Source organism: Taeniopygia guttata, chromosome 17 (genome assembly GCF_048771995.1).
Source record: "Taeniopygia guttata chromosome 17, bTaeGut7.mat, whole genome shotgun sequence".
NCBI lineage: Eukaryota > Metazoa > Chordata > Aves > Passeriformes > Estrildidae > Taeniopygia > Taeniopygia guttata.
Window position 1 is genome coordinate 3,769,157 of NC_133042.1, and position 18,345 is coordinate 3,787,501.

The 18,345-nt window shown below is 50.6% G+C and overlaps 1 protein-coding gene across 1 annotated transcript in view; it reads right to left on the bottom strand.

The window, feature by feature from the left end:
- The window catches only part of ASTN2 (astrotactin 2), a 336,891-nt gene that overhangs the window by 149,167 nt on the left and 169,379 nt on the right, over window positions 1-18,345 (bottom strand). The window contains exon 11 of the mRNA XM_030286868.4: window positions 4,717-4,867. Coding sequence (XP_030142728.2) covers window positions 4,717-4,867 — 151 coding nt within the window. The remainder of the gene's footprint in view (window positions 1-4,716; window positions 4,868-18,345) is intronic.

Here is an 18,345-nt window from a genome sequence, read left to right on the forward strand (position 1 = left end):
CAAAAAAAACCCCAAAAAACCCCAAAAACAAACAAACAAAACCAAAACAAACAAAAAACAACAAAAAAAAAGAAAACCCCTCACCTGTCTTATCTTCAATAAGGCTGCAATCCTGCCTTTCTAGGCTCAAAATTCCACCTGGTCACGGGGCAGTACATGGAAGCAACCCCCCTTCTGCTCAGGTGGGTGAGAGGACTGGCACCAGGGAGCGAAGCCAATCTGAGAGACAGCTGGGGAAACCTGAATTTAAGCCATGATGCAGGTGTTTCCTTCAGTCTCTCAGGGCCAATTCACAGGTTTTCATCTCAAATTATGAATCACCAACACATGAGGGTTAAGCGTTTTCCCTCCTTCAGCATCCTCCCTCCAGGCAGTGCAGCTACCACAGTGCCAGCAGAAAAGATCAGTAATATTTCATTTATAGGATATAGTCTGAATTATTCCTCTGGCACACTTCTCCTGGTTTGCTGTGATCCCTGCAAGACTGTATGAAACATACACGGGACTCAACGTGCAGAGTCACTGGATTCCAAGAGATTCACTGGGCTTTTGTTTTCTTGGGAAATTCCCACAGTTTGACCAGATCCATCAGCAGCTCTAGAGTGCAGCCAGAAAAAGCAGCATGGAAGCAGGTTTTCTAGAGCTTGGGGGCTGTTTGGTTACGTTAGGGCACACACAAGGCTCCAGATAGCAATGCCAAGGCCTTTGGCAAGGTGGTAGCTGATAATTCTTAAAACTACCTGAATAAAAAACTGGCCTCCGATAAGAAAAGAACTGCAGAAACCCTTTATGCACTCATGCCATCTACTGGGTACACACAAAACTAACAGAAAACCCTGGGATGGGGGGGGAAAGGGATCCCATGGGAAGTGGAGGATGGCAGGGGGGAGATGCCACCCCTGTGGGTGGGAACCCTGCTGGAGAGGCTTTAGGCTCTTCAGGTGATGCCTGAAAAGGAGGATTTTAACTGAGTAAAGCGATGCCCTCTCTCCTCCCCATCATCAGCCCAAGGAGACTCAGCCAGGCTCCAGCACGAGCAATCCGCCCTCGACTTTTTAACCGAGACCTTTTAAGGCCAAACAATTAGGTAATGGCAGAGCCCACGCCACTAAAAACCAGAGATAAATGCATCCCAGTCCTCGCAGAATTACTGGAAGCCATATTAAGGGCACGAAGAACTGGTAACAGATGATGATTATACATAAAAGGAATAAGAAATCTTTGAGATTTGTGCTGCTCCCTGGTTGAGGCACTCGGCTCCAGCTCTGTGCTGTATTAATTGCTTACAAGGCTGCATGTATATTTTACGCTCAGTACCTGCCTGGAACATTTGTTGGATTTAGCCTTGATTGATGAACCACTGATTATATACTTCTGTGGTCCTCAGCAAATTAATAAACTGTTGACTGGTAGAGATTAACAACATGTCATGATTTGTGAATCTGTGTCCAGAGTAAAGCTGGAGCAAACCTAGTGCTAAAATTAGTAGGCAAATGCTCCCTGAACTCTATAAAAAGGGGATAGCTTAATTAAATTACATCCTGATATTGCCCATAGCACTTACCAAATTGGCAAATTGAGTTCACAGCAGTTCAGCTTCAAAACTAACTGACATCCCTGAAAATTTGCAGCACATGACCCCATCCCTTCTTGCACTGGAAGTCCAGCTCACACCCAGCAGGCTCCAGGAACGGGAGTGGGATGAGCAGGGGCAGAACAGGCATGGGCAAAGAAAATACCAGAATGTCTCAAACTGAGCCTGTGTGAGCTCTGAGACTCCACTCTCAGCCCCTCTGGTCCCACTCTGCTCCATGAGCACCGCCCAGGGCTGGGGGCAGTGCTGTCAGCCCACCCATTGGGCTTCTCCCTGGACAGTGGCCATGGAGCACAGTCAGAAACGCGGGAACAGTTCCTTCCACACCTCTCTCACACCCCTCCTTTGCCAGGGACGGACAGCAGGTGATGAGAATAAAACATTGTACAGGTTTGGGAGAGCTGGAGGCAGCATGGGCTGGTGCCAGTCCAAAGGGCAGCAGGGAGACAAGGGCTGGGGTGGGATGCAGTGCCTGTCCCCACACTCCCCCCGGGCTGCTCAGCTCTGCTGTCCTCAGGCTGGGACTGGGAGCTGTGGAGAGGGCCAGAGCAGCCTCATGCTCCTGCAGTGGGGAGAAAAAGGGGTGAAGAGCACAGTGGGGAGAGACTATCTCCTGTCCCCATGGGATGCACGGCCCCAGGAGCCTGGTGTGATGTGTAGCACGGGGGTTCCTGTGGTCCCCAAGTGTCACCTCTCACTCACAGCTTTCAGGAGGGGATGCTCTCCAGGAGAATGCTCCTGCTGCTCCTCCCTTGTCCCCTCACCATACATTCCATTCTCTTTACACACTGCCTGTCAGGCACTGCAGAAGCTGGGGTCTGTTTTCCCCAAGTGGCAGGTTTTTCCTTTTCTGCCTCTCCACATGCCAGCACTAGGTCTGTAATTTATTGACAATTTCTATCCTAATATATCCCAACTTTAAAAAGAGGCACCACTTCCCAGAGGCGTGAGGTGATCAGAGCCTTGATTGCTTCTGACAGTGCCTGGACAAGGACGGTGCAATTCAGAGCTAAATAATACCCTAAAAAAGGGAGAAAACATCCCAAAAGACTAGAAATGCAGTTGTTCCCTGGAAAAGGGGGGAAAAGAAAAAAATTGGCAATAGGAAAATAAAGGAGGAAGGGGAGAGGAGCGGCAAGGGAGAGATGGCACCAGGCTGCTGGTGACACATCAGACTGTCATGCTAAATGGCCTTAACAAGCAACCTGAGAAGGGGATAATGAAAACGCCTCCCCCCCCCCCCCAGGGACAGCACGGCTCCAGCCTGACCTTTCCCAGCTGCCGTGTACAAACATCTTCAATAAATAAAGAGACACTTACCTCCTGTCTCTGCTGAGACGGGAGGGATGTGGTGAGGAGGCCCTGCCTGCAGGGATGTGAGGGGTTTTGGGGGTTTAGGAGCAGTGAATGTGTGCTTGAGGGGCTGCTGGAGGGGGTGACAGCTCTGGACCACCGCGGGGGTCACCACGGCTTCCTGGCTGCCAAAAACAGACACAAAGGGATGCTCCAGGTGTGCCCCACTTCCCGAGGCTCTGTCCTGTGTCTCTGCACCTCATCCTGGATTCACACAGGCTGCTCACACAGAGAAAGGATGACTTTGATGTCAGGGTGAGATGGGTTAGAGCTGGGCGAGGTGCTGAGCTCTGCTGCTCCCAGCTGGAATCACAGCAAAACCCCTCTGGGCATCGGTGGCTGGAGCACCTCCCTGGAGCTGCTCACAGCTCTGGGCAGCCTGGTCAGTGTCCTGAAGGTGTCCTGCCCATGGAGGGGGTTAGGACAAGATGACCTTTAAGGTCCTTTCCAATTCAAACCCTTCTAGGATTCTGTGATTCAGAGCCTCTGCCCAAAACTAAGGGTCTAGGGTCTAGATCATCTTCTGGACTCTGCAAACCCTGGGACTCAGTGGATTGCTTGGTAAGACATCAGCGTGTTCAGAAACAAATCAAGACTCTGAGGGTGTCAGAGATGCTCAGAGGTGGATATGCTGGGGGGATGCTTCATCTTTCTTCCTCACTGGGAAGCACAAAGCAGGAGAAAAAGCAAGACCGCTTTCCACCCCTGCTTCTTGGCAAGCAGGAAAATGACCACCAGACTCAAACTTTTTTTTTTTTTTTCTCTCTTTTGCTTATCTGAGCACCTGGGCTGCTTCCCTGGAGTCTTTAAAGCATTTGTGATTTGCCATGGAGGCCCCAGGACTGGGGGAAGTTCACCTCCAGCACACACATCCCCTCAGCCACAGGAAGCAGGAGCAGGTCACATCTCCCTCTGGCTTGTCCCCAAACCAGAGGACAGCCCTGAGGACCCTACAGTTCCAGTACCAACCCCACAGCATCACTATGTACCCCATAGCATCACTACGTACCCCACAGCCCCAGTATGTACCTCACAGCCCTAGTACTTACACTAGAGCCCCAACACCTACCCTACAGCCTCAGGACTCACCCCACAGCCCCAGTACCCACCCCATAGCCCCAGTATGTACCCCACAGCCCCAATACCTACCCCACAGCCCCAGCACCTACCCTACAGCTCCAGTATGTATCCCACAGTTCTAGAACCTACCCCACAGCCCCAATACCCACCCCACAGCCCCAGTGTGTATCCCAGAGCCCCAGCACCTACCCTACAACAACAGTACCCACCCTACAGCCCCAGTACCCACCCCATAGCCCCAGTAGCCCCAATACCTACCCCACAGCCTCAGTACCCATACCACAGTCCCAGTATGTACCCCATAGCCCCAATATGTACCCCACAGCCCCAGTATGTACCCCACAGCCCCAGTATGTACCCCACAGCCCCAATACCCACCCCACAGCCCCAGTGTGTACCCCAGAGCCCCAGCACCTACCCTACAACCCCAGTACCCACCCTACAGCCCCAGGACCTATCACAGTCCCAGTACACACCCCACAGCCCCAGCACTTATCCTACAGCTAGCTCCAGTACCCACCCCATAGCCCCAGTAGCCCCAATAACTACCCCACAGCCTCAGTACCCATACCACAGTCCCAGTACCCACCCCATAGCCCCAGTGTGTACCCCAGAGCCCCAATATGTACCCCAGAGCCCCAGTATGTACCCCACAGCCCCAGTACCCACCCCGCAGCCCCAGCACCTACCACACAGCCCGTGGAGTCCACCTTGCGGTCCGACACACACTTGAAGTTGCGGGTGCAGCCGCCGTTGTTGCGGGAGCAGTCGCGGACGGGCCCGAAGGAGGAGAGCAAGTCATTGATGGTTTCGAAGTAGGTGGACAGCATCGCTTCTTCCCTTGGAGAGAAAAGGCACCGTTAGGGCTGGCAGGGAGCTGGCAGAGCACGGGCAGGGCAGGGCAATCCACAGAGAGCTGCTCTGGCAAAATCCCTGGGTAGCGACACCGAGCCAAAGGAAGATTCCCAAGGAAACGAGGGGTTTGGGATTATGCTGGACAATAAATCTGCTGTGTAACTCTGGCATCCTGTTGGAACTCAAAATGTCCCTCAGACATTTTTGGATGTTCCGGGCCCAGGTCAGAAGCATTTGAGACCCTGGCAGGCAGCTGGAAACAGCTGTGATTTTGGGTTTGAGCCATGGAATGATTTACCAACCTTGCAGGAAGAACAAGAAGTCACAAAAGTTTAGATATTATAGTAGAAGTAGTTATAAAGTAGAGGGAAGAATTTTTGAGTGCTGTACAGGGGGTTTTGGTTTTGTACATGGAGGTCAGAAGTTTTAAGATGGAGGGATTTGGGCCTGTCCTGTCCTCCCTCTTTCTCCTTCCTCACCTCCATGTTCTTGGTGATGTTGGCACTCACAGGTTGGTTTAGAGTAGAAAATCACCATTTAATATAGGTAATGGGCATTGGGGAAAAACTGTACCCATGTAACACGTAATGTACCATATAAAAGACAGCAGCAGCCCTGGGCGGGGAGAGAAGAAGCAGTCGGGAGTCAGAGAGGATGTCAGGGGGTGTCTGTGCCTCTGCCTGAGCTGTGAGCAAACCACAGCAGCCCAAGGAGAAAATCTTTTAGATAACTTGCAATAAACTGCCTTGAGACCGAACAACAGAGACTGCTGAGCCTTTCTTTGGAAGCTCGGGTTGGAGGAGAGACTTTTCCACCACACCTTTTCCAAACTCCACTTTTCCACCCCTGACCCAGGCCTGGGTTCCGTCAGCATCCTTCACAGAACAAACCAGTCACGGGGCTCCAAAGATACCAGCCACCAGTTTTATGCAAAGTAGCAACCAGGAGATGCTTTATGAGTAGCCTGGAGCTGGGTGTGAATCCAACCCTACACTAGACAACAGCAAATCCAGAGCCATAAAACTCTTCCTGAATGTTTCACAGTGAATATCCAGACCCTGTCCATCACCATCACCCACATCCACCCCAGGGACACTGCCAAAGCTGGAAAGACACATGAAACCTGGCTTTGTGCTTGCTGGGATGTGGAAGGGGAGCAGATAATGCAGGGATGGGTGCAGGCACAGCTCTGCTGCTCCGCTCCAGCCCATGATGGGCAAAGCCCCAGGCATTGCTGTGCTGTGACACCCCTCCAGCAAGAAGCTTGAGCACCCAGGAATCATTCCAAGGCCATGAGAAGCCTTGGGAAGCTCCCAGCCCTGCCTCTCGGAGCTGCACATGCAGCAGATTTTGCCTGTGACAAAGCATTCAGGCACTTTGCCTTCTGCTGGATCCCTGCAAAAGGAACACACATGCTTGTCAGGAGCTTTAAGCATCTCCAAGATATTTTTCATCTTCAAAGCACAGTTTCTATGTTAACCAATACACACAATGCATCCTGGGACAACCCATCACCTGACAGGAGAGAGACAAAGTGATCAGAGAGAGGAAGGTCACAGGAGAAGTCACTGATAGTGACAGACCTGACCTCCACAGGCTGTTTATTAGATCTTTACCCACTGGAGGCTGCAAATTAACCCTGAGCCCTGTGATCTCAATACCCCCGAGGCAATGCTGGGAGTCACAGCATGCTTCATCCTCCTTGATGAGGATGATGATGATGCTCAGCCATCAGCACAATGACCCAATGCCCAGCTCTGCTGTCCCTTTTTTGGGGGGGTTTAATGTGAAAACAATCCGCTTGGCAGCGAAACAGCAGTACAGGAATATTCATCAGCCCTGGAGGGCTGGGGCAGTGCTGCCTGGAAGCAGCCCTGCATTCCCTATCAGCAGAGGGCCCCTGAGCTCACACTCACAGCCCTGCCAACCCCGAGCGCTCAAGAAATCATGACTCAGGCATTAAAAAAGAATATAATGCAACTGGCACCAAATTGATGAGATTTTAAAAATAAATCAATTGCTGCACTGTTTTTGGTGTGGTTTTTGTTTTTTTTTTCTCCCCTAAATTTGCTTTAGAGTATAACTAAGCTTTTCCCTGCAAACTCAAGGGCTAGAAACTCCTCAGAGACCAAACCCAAATAAAGCCTTATGCAGTATTGACATCACGATTTTTTTAGATTCAGTATTTCAAGACAATCGCAGGATTCCAAAAGTTGGGACTTTCAATAAGAAAAACACCACGAAAAGCGGTGAGAAATAGTAAATTGGCACATCCCCACGGGCTGGGGTGGCTGAGTTATCTCAGCACTGGGGCAGCTCTGAGTTCACTGTGGTGTCCCACATAGCAAATTCATGTCTGTGCCGCCAGCTCTCACCCCAATTAATGCTTCCCAATTAAGTTTTCACTCGTAGCAATCAAGCTCCTGATATTCTCCTGTTCTTGGCCCACCTCCGAGATTTTCCAGCATATTTGGAGACGAATCTCCCTCTGTCCTTTCTTGGTCATGTTTCAAATATCTTTAGAGGCCGTTTTCTATTAGCACTCTGTTCCCACCAGGATCTGCAGCTCCTCTGAAATGAGGGAGTGAGAAAGGCAGGATATATTAGATCAGGACACATATTTCTGGTGGAGAGACGGAGGGAGGAAGGGGATACTATTTACTAACTAAACCCACTGTTTATTAATGCAGGGAGAATTATTTTTAAAAAGCCAAAACCAACAAACTGTGACAGCTCCTCCACCACCCACCCCAAAAGCTCAGCCCCATCTGGTCCTCCCAGGGGGTTTCTCATCGTGGGTGGACAGCAAGGAGAACCATGCTCCCATCCTCCCTCCTGGCTTTTCCACTGAGCCACCAAACAACCACATCCCTGGAAGGAGAAGGTGAGGAGCTACAGCTGCTTTGGGTGGTGGAAAGGAGATTTTGGGGCTGGGTCTTTGCACAGAGAGACAGAATTCTGTCAGGAGACAGCAGCTCATCCCACATGGCACCAGGCTGGGGCTGGCAAGGGCAGCTTGTCATGCTTTAATTAAAACTTGGAAGCACAAACCAACCTCCTGCCGTCGGGAGGGCTGAGATGGGAATGGGAAACTGGCTCCCCAAAGCCTGGCATAATGGGTGACCCCTGCCAAAGCTCAGGAAGGGCTGGTGAGCTGGAATGAGCCATTAAGTGTGGGAATCCAGGGCTTCCCTCTGGCTGCCCTGGCAGGTCTGGGACCCTGGCAGGGGTCAGGAACCCCCCTAGACAGAGCCCCCAGAGACACTGGCTGTGATCTCTGCCCATGGAGAGGAGTTTTCAATCTTACAGGATGAATTACAAGCTTTGAGTGTTTGATAAGAATAATAATTAAGTGTGACACGGGTGCAAGAGTAAAATTTTAGGATTCTAGATTAGGGGTCCAAACGGGACAAGATGGAGGAATTGGGTGTGTCTTGTCCTTTTCTCCTTCTTCATGCCCTCCATGTTTCACTGTGGTGTTGGCATTTTTCTGTTGGTTCAGGCTGGGGACACACTGTCCAACGTAGGTGACAGATATTGGCACGTTATTGTAAATCCAGCACAGGTAGTTTCTGGTATTTAATGTTTGTACCATCCCACTGAGGGCAGAGCCCCACACGCTGCCCTGCAGGACAGAGCTGCGGCAGGGCAGCAGAACATGTTAGAGATAAACAGAATAAACCACCTTGAAACCAGCACAGACCAATTATGGCTTCTGCTTTGGCAACGGGGCAGAAAGACAGAGACTTTCTACAATCTCGGAATCACCAATACCTACAGATTCCGACAATTAAGCATATTAAAATATTAACCTCGCTGGGAAGTGCTCAAGTGCCACCTGTGAGAGGAGCGGGGTGAGGGCAGGATCAGTTCTGCCTGGCCATTGTTCCATTAGGGAGCTTCACTTCAGCACTGAGCCCTGACAGGGATGGCAGCTCATGAGAGCCTGACGTGCTGCTCAGAGCAAGCTGGGAGCAAACTTCACTTTCATCTGCCTCTGGAGGGGCTGGAGGAGCCCAGCTCAGTGCAGGAAGGTGCTGCCAAGCCCCTGGCACTGCCAGCCTCAGCAGCTCCTCTTCATTCTGGAGTGAAGAGCAATCATTAATGACCTGCCTTCTGCAGTGACAGTGGCACGGAGCAGATCACTGCCCACACACACAGCCCTGCCAGGGACCCCTGCCTGTCCTTCCCTGCCCACTGTGTGGCTTTCACTGATGCTCTCACATTGCAGAGCCAGCCCTGGAGAGGAGACAGAGCCAACAAGGCAGGGGACCCTTGGGGCGAGGTGGCAGCATCTGGCCAGCACTGCAGGGAGCCCATGGGGACAGCCAGCCCCACCACCCCCGGGTGCCAGATTAGACCAGCCCTGATGCATGAATCACTTGCCCTGCAATAAAAAGCTGCCTGCAAAAGAACAGCTCTTGTTCTCCATCTCTCTGTGCTGGATGGCAGTGAGTGAGCCCCGGATCTGTTCTGACAGGGCGGGATGGAGAAGGACAGGCTCCGTGTTCCGAGGACATCAAAGAGCCAGGGAAGCTGCTGGTGGCCCTGGCTGGACCCAGGGGCCAAAACCCCAGGCAGCAGGCAGGATTCAGCACCTGGTACACGGGGAGGATGGGGAAATCCATCACTGACCTGAAGCTAGGTCTTGTCAAAAAGGGCATTTTGGAGAGAGCGACCTCATTTCTGGTGCCAGATCCTCTCCATGAGCCCATGAACATCTATGAACACACACACACACTTCTTTAACTCTCCAGCTCTCCCAAAGACACCAGCACCAAATTATATATATGAAACACACTCCCCTCCCTGCCAGGACCCTCTGAACACGCACTCAGCATCAGTAAAACGCAATTTTTCATCAACATTTTGTGGTACAAATGTCCAGCGTGGTGCAGCACAACAGGACTCCCCTCCTGACTCTGCACCCATCCTCACACAGCCCCATTCCACCTCCCACCACCTGCACTCCCTGGATTCCCTCAAAAACACTTATTTCCACTCTCTCCCTTTGTTCCAGGTCTCCTTAATGAAGCAGATTCACTGACAAATACCGCTGGGGGTTATTTATTCATGAAATACCAACACCAAGCAATTCTCAAAGCCTCCAAAGCACTCATCCCCGAATAAGCTCCAGAGCTTTGCAGTGGCTCTTCTCTCCAGCTCATCCTGAAGGGGATTAGTGGGTGTTATCCAACTCTGCTGCCCCTTTTTATTGCCTACTAATGGTTAAAGACTTCAGTGCCTTACAAAGTTCACCATCGATGAGAAAAATAAAGAAAAAAATGTGAGCTGGAAAGTAAGCCAGTGCCATCTGCTCCCTGAGCTGGTTTGGAGAGGGATCAGGGTGAGAACTCGAGGTTCAGGAGTTTCTAGGGACAGGACCCACTGGCAGCACAGGGTGTGATGCTGTGTCCCCTGCAGCTTCACCCAGAGCTGCCCAGCACAGCCCAGCCAGGAGGGCTCGTGCCCAGCACCTGGTGCTGTTTCTGGAACTTCAGAGCTGCTGCACTTGCAAACCAGGACACAGCAATTTACACCCAGATTCTGCATTTTTCAGCCCAGCTGCTGCTTGTCTGAGCAATTGTGGGCAGCTCTCCCACGATGCCCTGGAAAATTCATCACAGAAATGGGCACGAAAGGTGAGCAACACATGGATCACAGCTGAGGGCGTACTGCAAAACTCATAATCACATTTTTTTGTGATTATATATAACCAATAAACCCCCAAGCTGCAGCTGCAAAGCCCAGATTCAGAAGCAAAGAATCAATCAGCACATGGGACTGGGACCTTGGCTGTAAGTGGAGCCTTCAGGACCCTTTGGTGCCATCACCTGCAGCCCCAGCACCATGCTCAGCCCATTCCTGCCCCTCAGCAAAGGCAGAGCCCCCTCCCCAGGGGAGCCCCTCCCAGGACCCCCTGTGTGTCACAAACATTCATTTTTGCCCCCAGCTTCTGTACACTGGGGGTGATGATTTTTTCACATTTTAGACAGGCAGCCAAAGCGACGAGAAGAGGATGGAAAGTGCTCACTGCTGCTGGATGGCCAACTGAAGATTCCTTCCAAGTTATTTTTAGGACTTTTTAGCACTTCCCACACTCACACTACAATTCCAGCTGGGTCTGCTGCACTACAGGCTCAGCTGTTCCATACTGAGAGCCATGCAGTTAAACACCCAAATTATAATGAACACGCAATAAATGACCACCTGAGAAAAGTGGTCTCCAATTTAAATGCAACAGAATATGTTTTTTTTTCTGGGATTTCAACCCTTTCAATTTTTATTCTGCCTGCAGCAAGAGACCATTCTCTCTACAGCCCTTTCCTACATCCATATTTAATCATGGATCACAGAATGGTTTGGGTTGGAAGGGACATTAAAGCTCATCTCATCCCACCCCTGCCATGGCAGGGACACCTCCCACTGTCCCAGGCTGCTCCAAGATCCATCCAGCCTGGCCTTGGGCACTGCCAGGGATCCAGGGGCAGCCACAGCTGCTCTGGGCACCCTGTGCCAGGGCCTCACACCCTCCCAGGGAAGGATTTCTTCCTGATATCCATATCTGTGGTGAATCCAGCACCCATCACCTACAGCACTGAGCCACGAGCCCAGCAAGTCCATTCACACACTGACCAAGCTGGAATGCTCTGGAGATGTCCATGCCCATCCCCAGCATCGAAGGAGCCATGAGATGGTGGCAGCCTCTCACCTGGGGACTTCACAGCCTGAAACTTTGGCATGCTGCAGCTCCTGTCTTTAACCAGGTGCCCCAGTGCTGTGCCTGCATCGGATTTATTATTTCATGGAGAAAAAAAAAAAAGTGATTTTCTGCCCAGTACACCGACAGCCACTTTTCAGCCATTGTAATAGTGCTGGAAGTTTTGAAGAAAATCCACTATCCAGGTCCTCAGCTGGGAGAAATCATCCTCACTTGAGTGACACTGGAGAAGGCATTTCAACGGTGCTGTGCTGACATTCCACAGCTGATGAGCTGCTTGCTATAAATTTTCTGGGTAGTCTCGCTTCCTGTGGCAATACTGCAATAAACACTTGCAAAAACACTCTCCCAAAAACCTTGAGGTTCAAAGTGTGAAAAATTCCCCACCAAGCATCAATAATTTGCTGGAGATTCAATAAAACCACCCCTCCACCGGAGCATTTTGAAGCTCACCTCTGCAAGCAAAGGGCCAGGAATTTAATTACAGCCAAGCAAAGCGAAAACAAACACTCTGGGACAAAAGGGATCTGGGAAAGCACATCCCAAGGGATGCTGTGGTTCACAAGGACCCTGCACCTCACTGCACCCCCTCAGAGCCAGCACAGCTCTGCCACATGAAGGCCCAGGGTATCACAGAGGAATTAAATTTAAATTCTGAGTATTTCTCTTGCTTCAGGGAAGGTTGTGGCTCTGTTTTCAACCCTGCACGAGCCAAAGGAAATGCGGGAGGTGCTGGCTCAGTCTCCCAGGCAACGTCAGTGCTGGGAGGGTTAAGAAAAGGCACATGAGCCTTAAGAGGGATGGCAAAGCACGGTCAGGGAGTGTGCTGGGAATTACATGTGCTGCTGCCTGCTGTAATCTGTCTGTAATCCATCCCAAATTCAGCAGGATGCATTTCCAGTGGGCTGGATGCTCCTGTGTGTCAGGAACCTCTGCGGCAAAATGTGGGGTGGGGTGGGATGGGATGGGATGGGATGGGATGGGATGGGATGGGATGGGATGGGATGGGATGGGATGGGATGGGATGGGATGGGATGGGATGGGATGGGATGGGATGGGATGGGATGGGATGGGATAGAACAGGAGTGTGGAGCACAGCAGGTGCTCTCAATGGGACAGAAATCCCACAACAAGCACCTGGGGACACCAGCCAGGAGGAAACCCAGCACTGCTAAGTATCGTGTCCCCCCTGACCACCCCAGCAGGTACGATGGGCACTGCCAGGGAGACACCAAGGTCCATCAGGCTTGCCATGAGCAGAGCCATCACACTGGCCTTGGCACGCAGAGAAGATGCAAAAAATGAAATTATTGGTGATGCCAGGACAATCTTAATGCAGTCTCCAGTAATTTTGCTTTTGATGAGGGTGTTCATGCCAAGACCACATCCAGGAGGGTTATCCTAAGGACCCATCTCTCCCCAGATGCCAAAGGAGATGGTGCCAGGCTGCAGCCAGGAGCCCTGGGATGGCTGGAACAATCCAGAACTCAATTTAGGCATCCCAAAACCCACCCCTGGGTACCTACCAACATCCACAGCTTCTCAGTCCCTGCAAACAACTTCCTCTGCAGCTTCTCAGTGTCTTGTTTTCTCTTCCTTGGAGGACACATAGCTCCTGCTTTATTGTACTCTATCCAGGCACTGTTCTGCATGCACAATTACTTAGCTCCTCACGGAGCTGATGCTTGCCTATGCTTTACTTGCTTATGCTTGCTTGCTTATGCTCTACTCAACACCAAGAAGCAGCAGTATTTCACAACAAATAAAGTGATTAAGTTCCCAATCTCCCTGTTATCATTCCCATTTTACAGACAGGGAGCCAAGGCACAGGCACAGTGATGTAAAAAACATCCACTCCGTTACGTGCACCAAACCTGAGACATTTAGATGTGATTTTTCAGAGTGCTTAGCATTAAATGACACTTTCCCTGCTCAAAGTACAGCTCTCATTGACTTCAGCTGAAGTTTTTACAGCTTCACATTAATGCAGATCATTCCCAGAGCAGGTTCATCAGCCGTGCTGAGCGAGGCAAAGGTGAAAAACTAGGATATGATCATGCCATTAAAGATGATTCCATAATGCATATGCACAGAGGGGCTGCCTGAAGGCTGCACAACAAACTAGCCCTGGCACTTCCAGCTCTGGAGTTCTGCAAACTCGGTAGCATTTGCTAAAGAGGAGCTGTTGGGGGTTTTATTCTGGGCAGGGAGGAGGGTGTTCAGCCTGGAAAAAGAGGACATTTTGCAGCAGCAGCTGCAGGATGCAGCATCACTCCACCTTTGGTGGGCAGAGCTCTCCCTGGGGCAGAATCACCTGGGCAGGCTCCTCCCTGATTATCCCAGTACATCCCATTCCTCTCCCCCATTCTCCCAGCTCCCCCACCAGCCCCAAACTTGGAGGTTTAGACCCCAAACTTGACCAGGTTTTGGTCTCTGTGCTCTGGGATGGACAATTGCTGCTGGCTTTCATGGCTAAAACCAAACAAGGCTTCATGCTGTGTGCAGCAATTCAAAAAGCAAGTTTTTCAAAAAGCACTTCTGAGCTGGACAAATTAAGGCAATTCTTCACCTCTTAAAGAAAGACCCTCCACAAAATGCCTGCCTCAATCCTCTCCAACAGTGTTGCCTGGAGGGGAGAAACAGAAATTTTATTAAAACAAGCAATCAAGCAACAGCCGAGACAGACGGCCTGAGATCTCTCACCCTAAATTATTACAGACTGAAAATATTGTGAGATGGATCAGGCCACTCCAGTACCAGGCAATGATTGCAGCCCTGCCTAGGCAGGTTCAAATACAACACAGATTCACATGGATTCCACGCGACATGGCAAAAAAATGTCATTAATGGCAAAATTGCCATTAAACTCAGTGCTGTGAGGAGCTCTGGGCATCTCCTCACCACCTCACCTGGATCCACTGCCAGCATGGGAGGTCACATGCTGGAGAGCACAGCAGCATCCAGCCACCCTCCCCCTGTCCTTGCCCTTCCAAGCCATCAGCAAACCAAGATTTCAGGTCCCAGCTCGTTCAGCATTCCCAAGGCATGAGCTAAAGGATTTTCCCATTTAAACCAGATATATATTCTAGCCCAAACAGGAACTTGGCTGCGCCAGTCCCCGTCTCTCCACCCTGATTCTTGCCTGAAGAAATTGGGAATTTGCTTGCTGGTGGGGCCAGAAAGACAAGAGAGGAGGTGGAAGGACCCCAGCCCAGGTACAGGATCCATCCCCTGCTCCTGGGCCCCATGGCCCCCCACAGAAGCAGAGATGAGGACACTGCCCCATGGCACAGATCCACTATGGGGGCTTTGGTCATCCCAAGCATTTTGCAATGGCAAGCTGGAAAATGCCAGCTTGGAACTCAGATTTCTGCCTCTGCTTAGGCAGGAATGACTCACTGGGGATTTCCTTCCCTTTGACACCTTTCTGGGGTATTTTAGACAAGTATTTTGTCCTAGTGGGCCTAGTGGGTCACGAGGAAAAGTTGAATTTTGCAGGGAAACGGGGAGAGGGAAGTGCCACAGCCCAGACTCAGCCCCTCTCACTGCCCAGCGACTGGGGGGGGTTCCAATACACACATAAAGTGTAAAGACGTGGAGCTGATAAGCACTTCAGAAACGCTGATAGAATTAGATTGGATAAACAGGAAACAGCCAGGGCTGCTGGATCAGATATCCATGTCCTGATTTTTCACAGATGTTCCTATCGATCCGCTGGGAACAGACAGCACCAGCTCCTCAGAAATTGGGTGCCTATTGTAAATGCAGGTGAACCCAATGGGAAGAAATGACAATGTCTGACTCAGTTCAGAAGGCTGAATTATTTCTTTATTATAACTATGCTAAAATACATTAATATAATATATAAAAAGAGTATACTAAAACTACATACTACTTTCTCTATCTCTAACACAACTCGTGACCCTCTCTGAGAGTCCAGCCCCAGGTGGGTTGGATTGGCCATCAGGCTCAAACAATCCTCACCAGAATCCAACCAAGCAATCACCCCAGGGAAACAATTCTCCAAACACATTCCACATGGGAAAAACGAGGAGCAGAAATAAAAATTGTTTTTTCTTTCATTTCTCTCTGTGCACCTCTATGAAAAATCCTGAGAGGGAGAGAAATGTGCTTGCCGCAGGTGCCAGGGAGCAGCCATCTCCACACAGGCAGGAAAGGCTGTTGGGAATGCAGATCCCTATGGAATGCTGGCTGGACAGCCCTGGAGGAGCCAGCTCTGAGCCCCACAGCTCAGCAGGAGCAACACCAAGCTCTGCCATAAACTCCATCCAGCTGAGACCCTCACACCTGGGTGACCTTCACCAGCCCCTCTGCATCCCAGGGCTCACCAGATCCCAACTTCTGTGGCTTCCAGCCATGGCAGAGGGTGAGCAAGCAGCCCACGTCAGAGAACTTGCACACAGCTGCAAAAAGAGAGGTGTGAGAGTCCACAGGGAGAAAAATTGAAGCTTTTTTTTTTTTGAAAACAAACCTGTCAGCTGTACTATAGAAAACATCACACACCTGGGTCAGTTACTAGGGATACATTTATGCATATGCATCCATATATGCATAGCTCTGCTGCTATATATAGCACCTTCCATCAGCAACACTCACTGGTTCAAAAAAAGCCAGATGAATGTCCACAGACAGAGGAACTGAGGCACAACCAGATTATTTACAGCTCATTTCCAGAATTACTCTTTGAAGTTAGAATCCAATTAATTTTATACCTGGGGAGAGATTTGCATTGGGTTTTCCATCTGTCTGGGCAGGTTTTTCAAAAGGGCTTGGCTCTCATCTAGGCACCTGCAGCAGACTGTGTTTTCCAAGGTGCCCAGCATCCAGGTGGGTTTGTCACAAGGGCAACACTCTGTTCTGGAAGCCACTGGTCACTGAGCTCTTCTGAGGACACCACCTCCATGGGTTTGGTCTCCAGAGGTGAGGAGCAGCCTGATCTGCTGCTGCCTTTGCTAGGCACCCATCCCACCCTTGCCTGGAGATGTTGGCACCTCAGAGCAAAGAATTTCCTACCCTGGAGAAAAAGAGGGGCTTGTGCTGGTTTGGGAGAGACACCACGGCTGGCTCAGGGGAGGTGATGGGCATTGGTGGCTGGGGAAGGACTGGACCACCCTGTGAAGTAGGCACATCTCACAAATTCACTTTGGTTATTACCTAAAACTGCACCCACAGTGCCAGGAGGGTTCCCTGTCAGAGTCCAGGACATCCCTCTAGCTGCCCTGGCTGGCTCCAGACCCTGGCAGGGGGTTTGGAGACCTTGGCATGAAGTCAAAAACAGCTGTGGTTTTGATTTTAGCCCATGGAAAAAACTGCCAACTTTGTATAAGGAATTACAAGTCACAAGGGTTTGAGTAGTGTGATGTTTGAATTAACACGGGGTGAAAAAGTAGAACTTTGGGGTTTTTAGAATGTAGTTCAGGGGGTCAAGATGGAGGAAGTTGGGCGTGTCCTGACCTTCTTCTCCTTCTCCTTGCCCTTCATGTCTTGGTGTGGTGGTGACACTTTTCTACTGGTTTAAGGTAGAGACACACTGTCCAACATAGGTGATAGGTATTGGCACGTGATTGTAAACAGACTGTACGTAACTTTTGATATAAAATGTAAACTCTGCCTGAGGCAAGAGGCAGATTGCCATGGCCTCCTTTCTAGACAGACCTTGGCAGGACAGAGAGAGAATGTTCTAGATAAGGAAAAATAAACAACCTTGAGAACTCGATCCTATGCATTCAAACTCCTTCTTTGGCTGCCTGGGCTAGGAAAGAAGGACTTTTACAATTTGGGGTCATTCCAACAGAGCAGACCCCAAGAGTTCCTCTTCTGCCTGCCCTGCAAAGCTGTGCCAGTCTGGCTGGGGGCACTGCCTGGGCAGACCTCAGAGCAGCACATCCTGATCCCACTGTGAGAACTCCTTGGGGCAGAGGCTGTGCTTAGCCCTGCACCCCTTCAATTCCTGCAGCGAGCCTCTCCTGATCTCTAGTGCCAGGAATATCCCACCAGAGACACGTCCCACATCCACCTCCAGCACAAGCACGGAGCACACAGCCTGGGAAGCTCTGATCCAGGCAATGGCTGCAAAGCATCACTTTTGGACTTCTGAGGAAGGGATGGAGCTCCAAATGCACATGAAAGCCCCTGAGGCCAACATTTCCCAAACAATGCAGCATCCCCTGCCTGTAATGAGCTGACCCCAGGCTCCCTCCTGGCTCTGCAGCTCCTGGGGTAATTGCTGCACATTTTTAACCTTGCCTGCAGCCGTATCGTACAGCAAAGGCTGCCAAGCTGTGTCCAGGGCCAGGTGTGCTCAGGAAAAAAGAATCATCAGCATCTAAAAAAAGGAAGGGAAAAAAAGAAAAAAGGAGAAAAATCTGATGCTAAACTCTGTTGCATCCGTGTTTTTTTTTGCATGAACCAAATTGGCTGCCATTGAAGCAAATGGCAGATGAAGAAAACATTGACTTTCTGCTTGGGTCAATAAACAAGATAAATTGAGTGGGGAGCTGGACGTGGAGCAGGGAACATCATCATTTGCCTGAGGAGGAGAGAGGGTTAAAGGCAGAGAGGCTGAAGCAGGACATGTCTGTATCCCATGTAAGGGTGTTTCACCTGGGAGCTCAGCACTGGCAGGCAGGAATTGTGCTGCCTCTGCCAAGGCTTGGAACTGTGCCATGGGACTGGGTCTGATGTGTTTAAAACAGATGATCCCAGATCCAAATCCTGAGAT